Source organism: Salvelinus namaycush, chromosome 2 (assembly GCF_016432855.1).
Source record: "Salvelinus namaycush isolate Seneca chromosome 2, SaNama_1.0, whole genome shotgun sequence".
In the NCBI taxonomy this organism is placed as follows: domain Eukaryota; kingdom Metazoa; phylum Chordata; class Actinopteri; order Salmoniformes; family Salmonidae; genus Salvelinus; species Salvelinus namaycush.
Window position 1 is genome coordinate 67196713 of NC_052308.1, and position 19633 is coordinate 67216345.

The 19633-nt window shown below is 42.2% G+C and overlaps 1 protein-coding gene across 1 annotated transcript; it reads right to left on the minus strand.

Annotated features, from left to right (window-relative positions):
• Positions 1 to 1826: 1826 nt before the first annotated feature.
• Positions 1827 to 16382, minus strand: LOC120023068 (cilia- and flagella-associated protein 52-like). The gene is given in 15 exon segments (XM_038967025.1): positions 1827 to 2008; positions 2337 to 2448; positions 7564 to 7666; positions 8165 to 8316; positions 8581 to 8726; positions 9452 to 9528; positions 9530 to 9595; positions 10003 to 10254; positions 11298 to 11350; positions 11455 to 11571; positions 12027 to 12126; positions 12293 to 12421; positions 12654 to 12790; positions 13043 to 13242; positions 16322 to 16382. Coding segments are annotated over 15 exon segments (1887 nt in total).
• Between the last annotated feature and the right edge of the window lie 3251 nt (positions 16383 to 19633).

Here is a 19633-nt window from a genome sequence, read left to right on the forward strand (position 1 = left end):
ACTGTAAGGAGATATTTCTGCACTGTTGGAGATTTTACTGCACTGTTGGAGATTTTACTGCACTGTTGGAGATTTTACTGCACTGTTGGAGATTTTACTGCACTGTTAGGAGATATTACTGCACTGTTAGGATATATTACTGTACTGTTGGAGATATTACTGCACTGTTGGAGCTAGAAACATAAGCATTAATCTTCACCTGCGATAACGTCTGCAAATATGTGTACACGGCCAATCAACTTTGATTTGATTATTCATCACGACTATCAAACAAATGTCCTAAAAATAATTGTCAGGCTGGCACATCCCCCTGCCTCACTGCAATCTGGAGACACACACGTGGATGAATCAACGATGGGAAGACACAGAGAATAAATGGTTTTAATGCTACTTGGTAGTGCATGTTTTGTACCGCAAAGAGCAATACACTGCTAATATTCTCAATAAATTCCGGTTTTAATTTCACAGCTCGCCAAGACCATAGATTGGATTTAGTGAGCCAGATGTGCTGATTTACTCAAGCAGATGTATAATATTCATATTTTTCTTCCAATATTTTTATAATCTCACGTATTATTGCAGTGTAAACGGAAACCTTGTATTTCTGAGGAGTCTGCACTCTGCAGCCCCCGGTTCCAAACTTCTGCGATGAGTCAGAAACTCAAACTCTTACCCTATAGGGCTATGCATTACTCTTATCTTATAGCATGGCCTCCTGAGTATTCAGTGTGTGTGCGTGCGTGCATGGGCAGTTGGATGGGATGCCCTATTTTACAGAGCTAGGGGTGTAGGTTATGTTTTGTTGACTTGGTCCGTCCATAGCGCACTGCAGGTTTGCTCTCTTTTTGTGGGTAGCGGACCAGTGGGGTAGCTATTAATTATTGAGTTTTGAGCTTCTGAGCAATCGAGAGGGGAATGAGTGTGGGAAGATGGAAGCATTCCAAGAGGCTCGCTGGTCACACACACACACACACACACACACACACACACACACACACACACACACACACACACACACACACACACACACACACACACACACACACACACACACACACACACGAGCGCGCGCGCGCACACTTCTTCCCCGAAGTCTCTGGGGAATCTCCAGTGATAGATTAGCTGACAGCAGCGGTGTGCTAAAGTGCCTGTGAATCTGGGCTTCGTCGTCTCTCTTTCTCTTCTTTACCACACGACACGCATATAAGACAGTCATATCTGTATGAAATATGCATTTAATGTACTGTGTAGCCTGCCTTTTTACATTCACTGCGTATTAATGGGAAAAAGGGGATGACACAATCACTTCTGTTCTTCCCTTAGAAGATCAGAGAGAATGCTATTCAAGGCTATGATGAGCAGATGAGTATCTTTATAATGTTCTGTGACTACAATATTCAACTTTGCATTGATGAGGTTAAGAGTCCCTAAATCAATTTATTAGGTTAATTCCATGCATATTAGAACATGTGTGTCTGCCAAGTTTGTTGATACAGTACATTATTAGAGTATGGCGAATACCACACTATAACTATGCAATTTCCCTCAAGCAAAATGTAGCTAGTAATGCATACTTCAGTCAATATCGCACAATCAAAATTATATCCATTTATTTTCATAAATGAATGAAACATTTGCTCTATGATAGCACTAAGGGGATGTTCAGTGTTCATGAGTTCTTCAGAGTTGTTTGGTGTGAGGACAGGTGTGTATTGGGACTGGGCAGGGTCAAGGTCAAAAGTAAAAAGTTTATAGGGTGTGTGGGTCAAAGGCCATAGGGTCATGGGTTTTTTGACTCTCTGTTCTCCTGGCCTCCGGAAGGCGCTCTAGGGAGAGGAGGGGTGGGGGTACTTCCACCGGAGCACGGCCCCATCGACACTGGTGCTCACCATGCTCCTGTTGTTGGAGGAGATCTTGACGCTGGTGATGCTGCCGGTGTGGCCGACGCCTACGTGGGTCACCTCGCCCTCTGAGTAGTCCCACACTTTCACCAGCTTCTCGTCTCCACCTGAAGTGGGCAAGCAGAGACACATATACCATGTTTATTTCTACGGAAAAGCCTTCGAACATTGATCCAACCGCATGCTGAAGTCACGTTCAACCAAGTGCTCTTCACGATAGTCCCAAGCTATTGAGAGTCGATACAAGGATAATTAATGGACAGACCATGTGCTGTTGTTGATCGATGGTAGTCAACAGTAGACTAGTCCTAGATCTGTTGGGAGCTGTGCCAACTCCTATGTCAATGTCATGCCAAACAGTTGGCGAGATCACAAATCAACTCATGCTCTACCTCTTCAACTCAGCCAACAAAACCAATGTAAAGGGTACTGTACCAGTGACAAGGTGCTGTCCGTCCTGTGAGATGTGCATGCCATTGATGGCTCCTGACAGGGAGCCCTCCAGTTCTCTGATGGCTGAGCCGTCATACACCTCCCAGTAACCAATCTGGGAAAGAAGAAGGCCATTCAGGTATATGGAATATGAATGAGAGAGCTTGTACATATAAAACTTGTCAGATTCGTTTATTTGACATATTCTATGTTATATTACAATAAATTATGAAAATGACCATGCATCACAGTTTTATAGTAAGTATGAACGCCACTCCTTGTATGTCTTCTGTTCGTTCATAGTATAGTAATTCTGCCTCACTGAATTATCCATCTTCATTATTCCACTATATGTAAATGAGGCCGGAGAGAGTCTATCAAGTTTTTGTGCGCCCGCCACAGGTAAAACAACATGTTTGTGACTCTAAATGAGAGTTAATCGTCCCGAGGGTTTGCAGCTGTCAAAGACTTGCGTCTCTCAAAGGCTCAATTGCTTTTTGAAGTTTATTTACAGCCGCACAGTAACGCCACAATCTCCCCACACACACAAGCGAGGTCCTTTCTTGTTATTTTTATGACAAAGCTAATTACAACTACAAACTAACTGACGCAAACGAGAGGACAGAGGAATTTCATCATTAAAATGCAGCATGTGAGTGCTTCTTCAGGTATCAAGGAAGAGGAAACTGGCAGCTTAACTGGCTGGCAGCACATAACTAAACCATTTGTGATTTTAAGTATTGGAACTGGCCAAAGTGATTGTACCTGGAAATGACTGATTTCTTTATATGCACAATGGACTTTATTAACTGAAAATCTAATCAACGAGTCAATGTTTAGGCTATAGAGTGAATATTACAATAACCAATGCAATCTCCTCACACAGAAGTGAGAAAATGTCTAGAATATCTGAATAAAACAGTTCAGAGGATTCATCAGAAAGGTGTCGGCCTATCAGAAAAAAGCTCCAGTTGTATGCAATGAAACAAGTAATGTTACATGAGAGAGAGCTCAGAATAGCATTTATGAGAATAGCTTCTCGGACTGGATTTCATCTCTTAGTAAGACCACAAACATAATGCATTATGGGACTGAGGAAATGTAATCTCACAAAGACGTATCAAATACAGTTTGTAATAATGGGATTGAAGAGAAACAAATGGCAAAAAAAACAACAAGTTATTGATCGTTTTAAAAATGAAAAACAGTGCTCAAAGCAGAGGCAGCCTAAGAGACACATTTCTGTGGGATGGTAAAAAATATCTTTGTACCTCAATATAATTCAAATGCAATGGAAAAGCTTACTGACTGGAAAACACATTTGTAAGACATTATTGAGAAATACACAACAGTCAGGACTTTTCTTCAGTATAATTCAATTCAAATGGAAAGGCTCAAGGTTCTTTACATGCATCATTCATTGTGAAAACATATGGTCAACATAATGACCGGCAACCATAATTTATGCATACATGATATTTTTTCAATATGATTGAAATTAAATGGAGAAATCCAAAGTTCTTTGCGTGCATTCATTCACTTTATGAAATAACATTATTGGTCAGCATAATGAAAGAAAGAAAAACCCCTCAATACCAGCAGCAACTAGCTTACATGATTTGAATCTTAATCAAATCACTGGCTATCATATGAGGTGAGATATGACACAGCCAAAAAAGTGAGAGGGAGGGGAGTTAGCCAAGTAGCAGACACAACACTCCCTCTCTCCAGTATAGCTTGTGTTGTGTCATAGGGAATGGGTTCAAATCCAGTTTGATTCTCTAGTCACGACCTCTCTCCCCTCTCCTGGTGTCATGGAGAGCTTATTAGAGACCAGCACCTGTGTGAGAGTGGCCGAGTCACCCTCACCCATCTGTGTTCCCTCCCATCTCCTGTGGAACCTGGCTGCCATCCACGGCAACATCCACCAGAAATTAATTACATCCAAGGCTAGCATGTGGCTACTGCTAGCATTGCTTTAGCCTTCAATGCAACCTAACTCTCCTATTCAAGGAGAGTTAGGTTGAAGCATTAGGTTGCTGAGAGAAGGACACACTGAATTGACTGGCTTGAATTGTGAGGATGACCACACAATGTATTTTCATAATGAGCCAAATCTATTGGTTTTCTATCCAAAGTTGCAAAGGAAATCTATTTCATAAACACAAGAGACCAGCAAAATAGACAAGAGTGTGGCGGTATAGCAGGAACAGCGGCATCCAGTGGTCAAAATATGGTATTTTCACACTTCTTTATGGTAAATAATGCAAGTGACTTCAATGATTCATTTCTCTGAACAGTTGGGAAAAAACATCACCAGATTCACAGGGAATACATTACAGTATGGAGAAGCAGTACCCCAAGCCACAGCTTCATTCTACTTGTCAAACAGAGAACTGATACTGTATACTGGTTGTTGGGGTGGGATTGGCATGGGGTGTGTGGGGCCCGTGGGTGGCTTTTTACTATTTTTTGGGATACCTAATTTTTGTCATTAGTAAGAAGAGGTTAGGTCGGATGTTGGGTCGGATGTTGGGTACTATATTTATTGAATATTATCTGAATCCTATCAATTAAAATGGCCAATTTGGATGCAATCAATTAGCTTAATTTCTCCGATTTAACATTTCATTTCAGCAAAAATAATGTTTCAGGAATGATAATCTTACCTGTTTCTTACTACACAATTTCAGAACAATCTGAGATGGTGGGTGTCATGGCTTGCTGAAATGACATGACATGGTTCTTTCTTTAAAGGCCCAGTGCAGTCAAAAACATGATTGTTCTGTGTTTTATATATATTTACACACTATGAGGTTGGAATAATACTGTAAAATTGTTAAAATGATAATAACGCCCTTTTAGTGTAAGAGCTGTTTGAAAAGACCGCTTGACATTTCTGCCTGTTTTGGTGGGATGGAGTTTTGGCCAGGCGGTGTAAGTTAATAGACCAATAACAAAGAGAATTTCAAACCTCTCTGCCAATAACAGCTAGTTTTCAGGTTACATATCCCTCCCATTAGGCTCATCCAATTAGGCCACTCACTCAGACCACTCCCAGACAGTCCTAGCAAAAGTCTTGCTTGAGAAATTGCTCTTTGCTAAGAAGCAATTTTGTATGATTTGTGACTATTTAAATGTAAAACATTCACAGTAAAGTACTTGTTACCCAGAAATGATTTGATATTGAGATAAAAATGGCTGCATTGAACTTTAAATACTAATTGTCTAGCAGGATAGCTTCAGTTATAGGTCCTATAATCATTACAATGCATTGAAAGCTACACAACCATTACAATGCATTGAAAGCTACACCACTGTCAAATTGAGATTAAATGTCCAGTCTTTTGTGCAATCTTATGGTACAGTATGTGTTGTGTAATTTCAATACCAGTATGTTGAAAACATGAATGCATGCTGTGCCAAGATTAGTCTACATTTTCACTGTTGTGTGTAGTGTTGTGTAATTCCACCTATATGTTGAGGCAATACATCATTGAGGACAGTAACCTACTTATGAAGGGCTGTACATCGATTAAGCCTTCTTAGCTACTGTGTGGGCTTCCATTTATCCCGATGCTACGCTCAGCCATGTATTTGACCATGCTAATCCATTTACGCACACAGTATCTCTCGCCAACAAAATATAATCCTCCTCTTTTAATTGAACATCTCAAGGACATTAGTCAAACAAAGAAGTTATAGGTGTCACGTTCTGACCATAGTTCTTTTGTATTTTCTGTGTTTTAGTGTGGTCAGGGCGTGATTTGGGTGGGTTATCTATGTGTTGTGTTTCTATGTTGTGTTTGTTGTTTGGCCTGATATGGTTCTCAATCAGAGGCAGGTGTTTGTCATTGTCTCTGATTGGGAACCATATTTAGGTAGCTTGTTTTCTGTTGGAGTTTTGTGGGTGGTTGTCTTCTGTCTTTGTGTTCTCTGCACCAGATAGGACTGTTTCGGTTTTGCCACGTTTGTTATTTTGTATTGTATAGTGTTCACGTTTATCGTCTTTTTATTAAACATGTTAAACACGAACTACGCTGCGTCTTGGTCCGATCGCTGCCGTTACAATGGGATGTTCAAGAGCTCTCTCTCTTTTAAACAGAATACTTCAGAAGGTCTTTATTGTCCTATTAGTGCTGGACAATGGGAAGGCCACAGAAGCCTATATACCATGCTTCTGATAATTGACATGCCACAATAGCTAATAATAAATACCACAGGCTCAATCCCAAGACCCTGATGGCCCTACATCACAATCAGCCAAAACTGGAACCAACATATAGGAGTGCTGGGTCATCATCACAAGAGGCTTCTGGATGACCCCACAACAGAACCACCACCAGCAGTAGTCTGTTCTGTTGTCTCCTTCCATCCGACAGACTGGAGAGTGTGAAGCTGTCCCCAAAGACCCTCTAACCACTAACCCCCCCCCCCCCCCCCTCTCTCTCTCTCTCTCTCTCTCTCTTTCGCCCCCCGTGTGTATCTGTGTGTGTTACTGCTTGCTCACCCCAGACAGAGCGCCTGTGTCCTGGGGCGAGCAGATGGTGTATCTGGCACACGGGCACTTGGATGGCATAGGCGGGCATCGCATCCGCAGGAAGACGCGAGAGCCAGAGCACTTTCTTTCTAGTCTCTCTCTTTTTTCCTCTCCTCATTTTCTCAGTCTCTCTTTTTTCAGTCTCAGCGCATTCACAGTGCTCGCTAATCAGTACAGTTTGTCCTCACCTCACAGCGTGGTGTTGAGCCAACAATACGGGCCTTATTAGTCTGTAGAGCTTGTGATGAGTGGATATTACGGTGCATATTGAAGAGGGGCTGTTGTGAACCTCCAATCCCACCTTATGTAACTCCGTTTTCATTATAGGTAATCAAGGCTTAAAGAGGTGTTACATACACCTGGCAGCATGACTGCTACATCGTGGCTTATTATGACTGGTAAAGAAGGTAGGGAAACATTTCATAACACGACACAGCTGACGTGCGCATGTGTACAAGCTTGACATGGCCTTTCTACAGCACATCAATACTAGCCTCTCTCACAGAGCTCATCTTGAGATGAGATGAAGGCTAACAAGAATGCCTCAATACAGAGAACAGCCTTCTCTAACTTTCCATGACTGGTGACTGGGGACCATACGCTGCACAGAGAAATCATCAGCTAGCTACAGTGTGCTGTGCCAGTGAGTCTTGGCACCAAGAGGGACCTGAGTCTTTTCTAATTCCAAACCTTTCTGTCGGTGCCACTGGTGATGATCTGGTACTCCTCAGGGTGGTAACACACACTTCTGAACAGAGTGTTGGCCAGGACAATCTGATTCCTCACAAAACGCCTGCAGCGGGAGGAGGAGAGAGGGAGAGGGGAAGACAGAGAGGAGAAGCAGGGAGGGGACCAGGGAGAGAGAGAGAGAGAGAGAGGTGGGGGGGGGGGGGAGCAAGAGACTTGAAATGAATGTTGAATACAGGAAACACATGAATGGAGGAGTGGTATTAATGGTAGTGGTAGTGGTAGTAATGATGTGTGTTGAAAGCCTCTCACAGCGGGAAGCCAATGCAATCAGACAGAGAGGGATAAAGGATTAAGGGTATGGGGTAAAGAAGTGTTTGGGTGTGTGTGTGTGTGTGTGTATGTGGGTGGGTGTGTGTATGTGGGTGTGTGTGTACAGTGTTGTCTGTGTGTGTGCGTGCTTGCTTGCACATCTACATGTGTTTATGGATTTGAGCATGCATACATCCATGCATGTGTGTGTGTATAGTATGTGTGTGTGTGTGTGTGTGTGTACTGTGTGTGTGTGTGTATACAGTACATGAGAATGTGCATTTGAACTCACACCAAGTCCCAGATGATGCAGGCCCCGTCCGAGCTGGCGGTGACACACTCCTTGTCGTTGCTCTTGATCTTGATGCTGGTGACGGTGGCTTTGTGCTCCTTCATGGTCTCAATGAGCCGGTGACAGCCCAGCAGGATCTCCCACACACGCACCTGCAACAGGCCAGAGACTGGCACTAGGACTCAATACAATGATGCTGTTGGGGAACACCACTAAATATGTATGTAATAATACGTGTTTTTTGGGAGTTTTTTGTGAGAAGGATGTCTTCCCCCAAAGGAAGAGCTTCAAATATTTGTACAAATGTCACATTCATGTGGTGGTTAATTGATACTGGTAGTTCTTAATCTATGCTCGCTATTTAAACATAGACTAAAGGGTGTCCTGTGCCATGCCAGATTGACTTTTCATCTGACCTGTCCCTCTCCTCCTCCACTAATGATCCTCTTGCAGTCCCTGGTGCCAGCGATGGCAGTCACGCCCATGCCGTGGGCATTGTGGATGACCAGCATGGCTCTGCCAGTCTCTGGGGCAAACACACGGATCTTCCCATCGTTCCAGGCTGTAAAACATTTGGTACAAGAAAAATACATTAGATGGGAATAGTCGATACATGACATTCCTAAGTATTTCTATATTGAGATTGTGCTATAATGTGTTGTGATGATAGCCTGGGTCCAGATCTGTGTGCTATCATTCCAAACACTGTGGCAAGGAGTGGCATGATGGCCCAAACAGACTGGCACCCAGGCTACTGTGAAAATTGTGGGCTCAGTTCCTCATATTGGACATGTGTCTTAACTGTAAATGGCTGGAATGAAAATGTACAGTAGAGGATCAAACCATTTATTATTATCATGACTCAACATATCAAGGCTCCAACAATGAGAAGGAATATCAGGCACATTCACAACCTCGCATTAAAAATACAGTCATTATCTTACAGGCCAATGTGCTCCATAATAATTGACGCGAGTCCACCATCGTTATAACTTAAGACAATGCCATATGCTGCATTGATGACATACCATCCTTCCCTAGTGTAGTGCTAGCAACATCAGGGTTGTGGCTATTGCTAGCATTGTGGCTACTGCACACACAAACACACACATATACTGTGTGTGTGTGTGTGTGCGTGTGTGTGTCTATGCGTCTATGTATGGTTGTGTGTGTGTGTGTGTGTGTATATGCGCAGGTGTGTATGCGTGTGTGTGCACTTAGTTGTGTGTGTGTTCGTTTTTTAAATGACCCCATTGGCATACAGAACTACTATTGGTTCCTGCCTACCACTGATGATGCTGTGTCCGTCGATCATGAAGTCCAGGGCGTTGCAGGTCATGTTGGGGACGGAGATCCGCACCAGCGGAGGTCTCAGCGTGCCACACTCTGATGTCATCCTGGGAACACGTGGCAAACAGCTCCGACGAGCCACTGGGAGAGAATCAGAAACATCGCTGGAATAAGTTTGTGGCCAGTCATTCTGCACTTTAGTCTATGGAACAGGATTTGCTATGTACCAGAGCCATAGGTTATAATACATGTTTATGCTTTAAACATGGTCATGTCGCCCTCTAGTGGGAGTAAATGGGATATGACGGCAAAGCATGAAGGTAGACGAAAGCAATGTTGTTTTAGGCAGTCTCTCTTGACAGCATAGACTATGTTTGAGGTGGAGATAGGTAAAGACAGCTATATATTTGAGGTGACATATGGCAATCAGGTAGTAGTGATAATAGAATGTGTGCTATAAAACAACATTGTGGGGGAAAAAGTGAATCACGTACAGTATGTAATCTTGTCTCTAAATGGGTGCCTATATTTTGAAGGGTGTCACTCACAAAGGGAAGGCCACGTCTTGGACTGCACTGTTGTGACTGGTGGCGATCAGCTCCTCTTTGAAGTCTGTGTTGCCAAAACGGTAGATCTGAGCCGCCTCCGTTCCTGCAAAGAACTGGTGGCCCTCGCCTCTCACAGCGATGGACGTCACTCCCCCCTCCAACTCAACCTTCCTATGAGGGTTAGATGATGAATGGCAGAATGCCACATTGAGTACATTATGTACTTCTACACATAGCGTTAAAAGGCCCACTCTGTAATAAGAAATGTATACAAAATCTCAGCCCCACCTCTTGGTTTGCCATGAAGCTGAGGGGCTGAAGAAATGTAACCACTCTAATGTATATGCTAAGCTACAGTATGGATGCAACATGACAGTTTTAGATAGACGATATAAACTAGTGGTTCTCAACTGGTGGGTCGGGAGGTTTTGAATGGGATGCAAAAAAATACTCCATTCTGAATCTAAACTACTAATACCAGGTAGAAAGTGTGTATAAATTATCATGAACATACATTTTTTTATCATTTATTCTCCTCATTTTTTTATTGTATTGTTTTTATTTGATCACAGTATTTTTATATAGAGTTATTAGCTGCGCTATTTAGCAGATTTGGTTAATTGTGTGGTCTCAAACAAGTGAGCTTGCCAACATTCTTCATCAAGAATATGAGCAATATGGATTTATTGACAATGAAAAGGTTGTGAATGTTGTTCGCTTGTCTAATATACACTGAAAAGATATACACTAATATACACTGAACAGATATACACTAATATACACTGAACAGATACACACAAATATACACTGAACTGGAAGCCTGGGTGGTCCCGCCGGACCTCTGTCCGTCTACTCAGGAATCTGACGTGACCGATACAGTCAGTTAAAGTGCCCCCCTGCAATCTGCTTGATTCCCAGTCATGTGAAATCCATAGATTAGGGCCTAATGAATTTATTTCAATTGACTGATTTCCTTATATGAACTGTAACTCAGTAAAATTGTTGAAATTGTTGCATGTTGCTTTTATATTTTTGTTCAGCATATATTCTGAATTCTCACACATGCTCACTGTAATATATCTACCTGGATTGTTATTTCTTGATTTCTTGTTTTGATTATTTGTGTATGTGTATTGTGTTTGAGAGACATTCTACTACACTGTTGGAGCCAGTAACATAAGCATTTCACTGCACCTGCTACAACACCTGCTAATCTGTTTACGCAACCAATAAACTTTCATTTGATTTTGATTTGATATAGACAACTTGATATCTTGTCTGTCAACCTGCAGTACTTACTGCCCACCAGGATGTCTCCAGACTTCAGCACCTTCAGTGTGTTCACACCCTGCGCCAAAAAGATAAGAGGGACAGCTGTACCAAATGTTAACTACAGTAAGATCTCAGCGATATGAACACGTGGAGGTCACTCAGGACACTGAATAAACCCACCTTGCTGAATGTCTGTTTTCGTGGCCCACAGCTGTTGAGGAGGCGGGTCTTCAGGTTGACCTTCAGGATGTCACCACTGGTGGTTCCGCAGTAAAAGAAAAGGTCATCGTCTGGGATCTGTGATGCAACGGGGTCACCTTAGAAATAAGCTTTCTGTCTCCACCTGTACTACTTTGAGAGGCTGCTTTATCTGTTATTTATCTTAATTCAGAGATCAATTGACCTCAGACAACAATTGTCATGTGAATAAAATAACAGGAACCTGAACTTGTGTGTTTACAGATTGTCTCATTAATAAACCATGACAAGTATTGATGAATAGTTTACCTTTGCTTTGTCTCAAAACGTACTTTGAGTGGTTAAGAACGGGTCGTACAAAATCATTTTGGGGGGCATTTGGCACCATTGTGCAATTTACTCACCGGTTGAATCAAAGTTGTTTCCACATAATTTCAATGAAATTACGTTGAACCAACGTGGAATAGACGTTGAATTGACGTCTGTGCCCAGTGGGTACTCAGTCAGTACCACTATTACTTCGAGCTGTGTCTGCTTTCTATGGTTTAGCTCACCTCAATGCATTTGACAATCCTCTTCAGCTGTCCTGTCTGGCATTCCGTAGGCCGGATCTTCCTATTTGGAAGGTCTAGCTCCCAAACACGGATTGTGCCACTACAGGGAAACAACATATTACAACTGTGTTAATTCGAAAGTATTCATAATAAACTGTATTTATTTAATCATTCTGCGTTGTGTTCAAGTCCAATAAAGATCAGTTCTGATTGACAAAGTAATAATATATTATAACAGCAACCCAGAGTCTCTGTAAGTGACTCACTTGCCGGCGGAGATGAAGATGGTGTCGCTGTGGTTGGTGTACTCGATGGTGAGGCAGTGGCCTGCACTGTGGGCAGAGGCCGGGCTCCCACAGATCGCTTCTTTGCTCTCAAGGTCCCACACCACAATGCTGAAAACACAAACCATTCACATTTACAGCCATTCTGTAGTATAACCTACAAATGACTGTTGAAATTCTTCCAACGTGAAAGTCGTTTTTAAAGTGACACAATCATCCAAAGCCTGTTGGATCTAACCAATCTAATCATCTAATCAAAGGTCTGAGGACCAGCTGATTAGTAGGATAAGGTGTGTTATAGCAGGACTAGAACAAAATGCTGCTACATTAAACTACCTTGTACCTTCCATCATCCTGTCCACCCAGGGAGACAAGGTACTTGTCATTGGGGGAGAAGGCAAGTCCCTCCACCTTCGCTTTGTGGAGCTGTAGTCTGGCATGGATCGCTCTCTTCTCATAATCCCAGATGATCAGATCAACCTGCAACAACATAGATTAACTCTGTAATCTACTGCATTCATGTGTTTCCTACGTTCAACATTCATCTGCAGCCTCTCCCTCCGTGCCTCCATCCAACTGTCTGTCTGTCTGTCTGTCTGTCTGTCTGTCTGTCTGTCTGTCTGTCTGTCTGTCTGTCTGTCTGTCTGTCTGTCTGTCTGTCTGTCTCTGATATCAAGAGGCGAAACATGACTGCTCTCTTAATACTAGAAAGTTTCACTGTCTTTAGTTTACCTTGAAGCCCATGAAGGTGACCTGTCCAGAAGCGATGTAGGGTCCGCTTTTGGACACAGTGACACAGGCGACGTTGTTGGTGTGTCCATGGAGGAACTCCTGTTTGCGGTCTTTCAGGCTCTTCAAAATAACAGTGCAACCAAGAGGATAGATTAAGTGTTCTCTGTCTGAGTGCACCCTGAGGCCAGAAAATATATGTCCTGTCCCCCAAAAATTGTAAAGACATGCTTTAGACCAGAACTAAAGATGAGGATATGATTATGATTATGATTTAACCTAACTTGGTTGTCTGAAGCAGGATTCAGGAGAAACTCATCAAGGTAAATAAAATTTGCCACATGCATCGAATACAACAAGTGTAGACTTTACCGTGAAATGCTTACTTACAAGCCCTTAACCAACAGTGCAGTTCAAGAAGAAGAAAATATTTACCAAGTAGGCTAAAGTAAAAAGTAATAATAAAAAGTAACACAATAAGAATAACAATAACAAGGCTATTTACAGGGGGCACCGGTACCGAGTCAGTGTGCAGGGGTACATGCTAGTTGAGGTAATCTGTACATGTACTGTGGGTGGGGGCGAAGTGATAGGTAACAAACAAACAGCGAGTAGTAGCAGTGTACAAGAGGGGGGGGGGGGGGGGGGGGGGTCAAGGTAAATTGTCCGGTGGCAATTTTTATGAATTGTTCAGCAGTATAATGGCTTGGGGGTAGAAGCTGTTGAGGAGCCTTTTGGTCCTAGACTTGGCGCTCCGGTACCGCTTGCATTGTGCGGTAGCAGAGAAAACAGTCTATAACTTGGGTGACTGGAGTCTCTGACAATTTTATGGGCTTTCCTCTGACACCGCCTATTATATAGGTCCCTCTGTAGCGCCTTACGTTCAGATGCCGAGCAGTTGCCATACCAGGCAGTGATGCAACCAGTCAGGATGCTCTCGATGGTGCAGCTGTAGAACCCCAGATCTGGGGACCCATGCCAAATCGTTTCAGTCTCCTGAGGAGGAAAAGGTTTTGTTGTGTCCTCTTCACGGCTGTCTTGGTATGTTTGGACCATGCTTGTTCATTGGTGATGTGGACACCAAGGAACTTGAAACTCTTGACCCGCTCCACTACAGCCCTATCGATGTTAATGGGGGCTGTTCGGCCCGCCTTTTCCTATAGTCCACGATCAGCTCCTTTGTTTTGCTCACATTGAGGGAGAGTTTGTTGTCCTGGCACCACACTGCCAGTTCTCTGACCTCCTCCCTATAGGCCGTCTCATCGTTGTCGGTGATCAGGCCTACAACTGTTGTGTCATCAGCAAACTTAATGCTGGTGTTGGAGTCGTGTTTGGCCACGCAGTCGTGGGTGAACAGGGAATACAGGAGGGGACTAAGTACACACCCCTGAGGGGCCGCAGTGTTAAGGATCAGAGTGGCAGACGTGTTGTTGCCTATTCTTACCACCTGGGGGCGGCCCGTCAGGAAGTCCAGGATTCAGTTGCAGAGGGAGGTGTTTAGTCCCAGAGTCCTTAGCTTAATGATGAGTTTCGTGGGCACTATGGTGTTGAACGCTGAGCTGTAGTCGATGAACAGCATTCTCACATAGGTGTTCCTTTTGTCCAGGTGAGAAAGGGCGGTGTGGAGTGCGATTGAGATGCTTCAGTGTTGCTTGCCTCGAAGCAAGCATAAAAGGCATTTAGCTCGTCTGATAGGCTCGCGTCACTGGGCAGCTCGCGTCTGGGTTTCCCTTTGTAGTCTGCAATAGTTTTCAAACTCTGCCACATCCGACGAGTGTCAGAGCTGGTGTAGTAGGATTCAATCTTAATCTTGTATTGACGCTTTTCTTGTTTGATGGTTTGCTGATGGCATAGCGGGATTTCTTATAAGCGTCCGGATTAGTCTCCCGCTCCATGAAAGCGGCAGCTATAGCCTTTAGCTCAATGCGGATGTTGCCTGTAATCCATGGCTTCTGGTTGGGATATGTACGTCCAGTCACTGTGGGGATGACGTCATCGATGCACTTATTGATGAAGCCAATGACTGAGGTGGTGTATTCCTCAATGCCATTGGATGAATCCCGGAACATATTCCAGTTTGTGCTAGCAAAACAGGCCTGTAGTGTAGCATCCGCGTCATCTGACCACTCTCGTATTGAGCGAGTCACTGCTACTTCCTGTTTTAGTTTTTGCTTGTAAGCAGGAATCAGGAGGATAGAATTATGGTCAGATTTGCCAAATGGAGAGCTTTGTATGCATCTCTGGGTGTGGAGTAAAGATGGTCTAGGATTTCTTTTTCCTGGTTGTGACATGCTGGTAAAAATGTGGTAAAACTGATTTAAGTTTGCCTGCATTAAAGTCCCTGGCCACTAGGAGCGCCGCTTCTGGGTGAGCATTTTCTTCTTTGCTTATGGCCTTATAGAGTTGGTTGAGAGCGGTCTTAGAGCCAGCTTCGCTTTGTGGTGGTAAATAGACGGCTACGAATAATACAGATGACAACTCTCTTGGTAGATAGTGTGGTCGACAGCTTATCATAAGGTACTCTACCTCAAGCAAGCAATAATTCGAGACTCCTTTAATATTAGATATCGCGCACCAGCTGTTATTGATGGCTATGAAAAGCAAACTGACATTTACTCCTGAGGTGCTGACCTGTTGCACCCTCGACAACTACTGTGATTATTATTATTTCACCATGCTGGTCATTTATGAACATTTGAACATCTTGGCCTTGTTCTGTTATAATCTCCACCCGGCACAGCCAGAAGAGGACTGGCCACCCCTCATAGCATGGTTCCTCTCTAGGTTTCTTCCTTGGTTTTGTCCTTTCTAGGGAGTTTTTCCTAGCCACTGTGCTTCTACACCTGCATTGCTTGCTGTTTGGGGGTTTAGGCTGGGTTTCTGTCAGGCACTTTGAGATATCAGATGATCTAAGAAGGGCTATATAAATCAATTTGATTTGATTGATTGACAAAAAGACTAGAGTTTTCAAGGAAACTTCCAAATACTTTCCCTAAACTGAACAGTCCATTACAAATAATTGAGTTATATTTAGACACATTGAAAAGATGACAAACCAGCTGAAACCCCCACTGGCAACAAGCAACAGTAACGTTAGTAGCTAGTAGCTACCATAGCATGCCCTGATCCTAGTGACAACAGCCATATCACTCATGGCAACAAATAACGTTAGCTAACGTTAGTATTACTTGTTACCAGATAACTTGGTTAGCTCAGCTGAATATGTTAGCTCAGCTGAATAGGTTAGCTAGCTAAATAGGCTGGCAGGATATTTTACAATACCGTTGAACCCAATTACAGCCTCCAGCTCAAGCCGTGGAATCTCTTGTGCATCTCCAGCCATGATTCAACAATATTGCACCTAAGTCTTCAAGCCTGTAAAATCTTCTCGAGCTTCAGCTATCTTTCTCTCATTTGCCATACAGACAAACGTTGCCTAGCAACTTAACCATTAGTTTGGGTCAGTTTCTATGGTGATGTAGTAGTTGTCTCATGCAGCCGGAGGAAAACATTTGGGTGCGTCTTTAGAGTGTGATTGGTCCATAGAGATCGGTTTTGTCTAGAAGGGTTTCAGGTTTTGTCAAAATTGACTTTTCGTAGCAGGTTTAAGAAAACGTACACAGCAGGTTATGATAATTAACGTAGCAGTTTTGGAAAAGTGTTAGGGTAAGGGTTAGCTATAATGCAAAAAAACTAAAACACTTTTGAAGTCAATTTGACAGAAGCTGTATTCCATCTAGACATGGCTAGAGATCCTATAAAATTAGAACGCCTCAAAGATCCAGAATGGAGTGAAAATGGAAGCTATTGTGGTCAGGGAGAAATCCAAAACAATCTGGAATGAATATGCAGTAAAGTCATAGGTGATGCATTTCCTGCTTTTACTTATGCAGGGAAATAAAAGTAAGGCAAATGATATGCCAGAAATTATGTAAAATACGTGTTGTCAACCTAAAATATTGTCATATAATTATAAATACAGTTTAAACGGACAGGTTGTATACACATTTTCTGTATAAATAGCCTATAACATAAACAGACCATAATAAATGTCTAAATTTGTATTTTCTTCTAAATTGTTATTATATGATACAATATCAGTACTTGTTGCAATTACAATTTGTCTAAGTCCTATCATCAACTGATTGTTTGAATGGATTGTTGGCATATTGGCAGTTGTTTAGAAAAACATATGAGATCACTCCTCTAAAAACTGTCTGGTTAGCTAGCTAACAACATACAGTGCAGATAATCTATAAATTCATTGTTTTACACTCTTATCAGAGCATTGGCAAAACCATGGTTGACCAACTCCCTTACCAAAATGTCTGACACTTTATATTACCATCATAAGAAGGTTCATGTCCATTCTAGTATTCTAATTCCTAATTCTATGGATTGGTCACTGCCAGGGAGATAGCCAGGGAGCTAGGTTGAAGACAGAGCCAGTTTTAGAAATGTTTACAAATTAATAACAGATGAAAAGCTGAAATGTCTTGAGTTAATAAAGTATTCAACACTTTTCTTATGGCAAGCCTAAATAAGTTCAGGAGTAAAAATGTGCTTAAAAGTCACAATAAGTTGCATGGATTCACTCTGTCTGTAATGCCCCATTTCTGTACCCCACACATACAATTATCTGTAAGGTCCCTCAGTCGAGCAGTGAATTTAGAGTACAGATTCAACCACAAAGACCAGGGAGGTCTTCCCATCGTTCACAAAGAAGGGCACCTATTGGTAGTTGGGTAAAAACAACAATAGACATTGAATATCCCTTTGAGCATGGTGCAGTTATTAATTTAACACTTTGGATGGAGTATCAATACACCAAGTCAATGGTGATTTGAAAACAGTTACAGAGTTTCATGGCGGTGATAGGAGATAACTGAGGATGGATCAACAACACAAACATACATCTACAATACTAACATAAATGACAGAGTAAAAGGAAGCTTGTACAGAATTTTAAAAAATATTCAAAAACATGCATCCTCTTTGCAACGAGGCACTAAATAATACTGCAAAACATGTGGCAAAGAAATTTACTTTTTGTCCTGAATATTATGTTTGTGGCAAATCCAACACAACACATCACTGAGTACCACTCTTCATATTTTCAAACATGATGGTGCTGCATCATGTTATTGGTATGCTTGTCATCGGCATGAACTAGGGAGTTTTTGGGGGGGATAAAAAGAAACGGAATAGAGCTAAGCACAGGCAAAATCCTAGAGAAAAACCTGGTTCAGTCTGCTTTCCAACAGACACTGGGAGACAAATTCACCTTTCAGCAGGACAATAACCTAAAACACAAGGCCAAATATACACTGAAGTTGCTTACCAAGATGTCATTGAAGGTTTCTGAGTGGCCTAGTTACAGTTCAGACTTAAATCGTCTTGAAAAGCCATGACAAGACTTGAAAATGGCCATATAGCAATGATCAACAACCAACTTGACAGAGCTTGACACATTTTTAAAGAATAATGGGCCAATATTGTACAATCCAGGTGTCCAAAGCTCTTAGAGACTTACACAGAAAGACTCACAGCTATAATTGCTGCCAAAGGTAATTGTAACATGTATTGACTCAGGGGGTTGAATACTTATCTAATCAAGATATATTGCTGTGTTATTTTCTAATAATAATGATAGCTTTTCTTTTTTTTCACTTTGAAATTACAGAGTATTTTGTGTAGATATTTTACAAAAAAATGGAAATTAAATCAATTTTAATCACACTTTGTAACAGAACAATTTGGAAAAAGTAAAGGGGTGTGAATACTTTTTAAAGGCCACGTATATCCTCCCTTTGCAATCCTATTAATATATGCACAAATATAAACATTCATCAAGAAGTATATGAATAATCAACAAACAAATATAGCATACAATTCAAACATAGTGCATTCTGAAAGTATTCAGACCCCTTTACTTTTTCCACATTTTGTTACGTTACAGCCTTATTCTAAAATTGATTCAATTATTGTTTCCCTCATCAATCTACACACAATACCCTATAATGACAAAGCAAAAAAAGGTTTGTAGGATTTTTTTTGCAAATGCAGAAAAAATAAACAGCAGAAAAACCTAATTTACACAAGCATTCAGACCCTTTGCTATGAGACTCAAAATTTAACTCAGGTGCATCCTGTTTCCAATGATCATCCTTGAGATGTTTCTACAACTTGATTGGAGTCCGCCTGTGGTAAATTCAATTGATTGAACATGATTTGGAAAGGCACACACCTGTCTATATAAAGTCTCACAGTTGACAGTGCATGTCAGAGCAAAAACCAAGCCATGAGGTCAAAGGAATTGTCAGCAAAGCTCCGAAACAGGATTGTGTCGAGGCACAGATCTGGAGGGTACCAAATTTCTGCAGCATTGAAGGTCCCCAAGACACAGTGGCCTCCATCATTCTTAAATGGAAGAAGTTTGAAACCCACAACACTCTTCCTAGAGCTGGCCGTCCGGCCAAACTGAGCAATCGGGGGAGAAGGGCCTTGGTCAGGGAGGTGACCAAGAACCCGATGGTCACTCTGACAGAGCTCCAGAGTTCCTCTGTGGAGATGGGAGAACCTTCCAGAAGGACA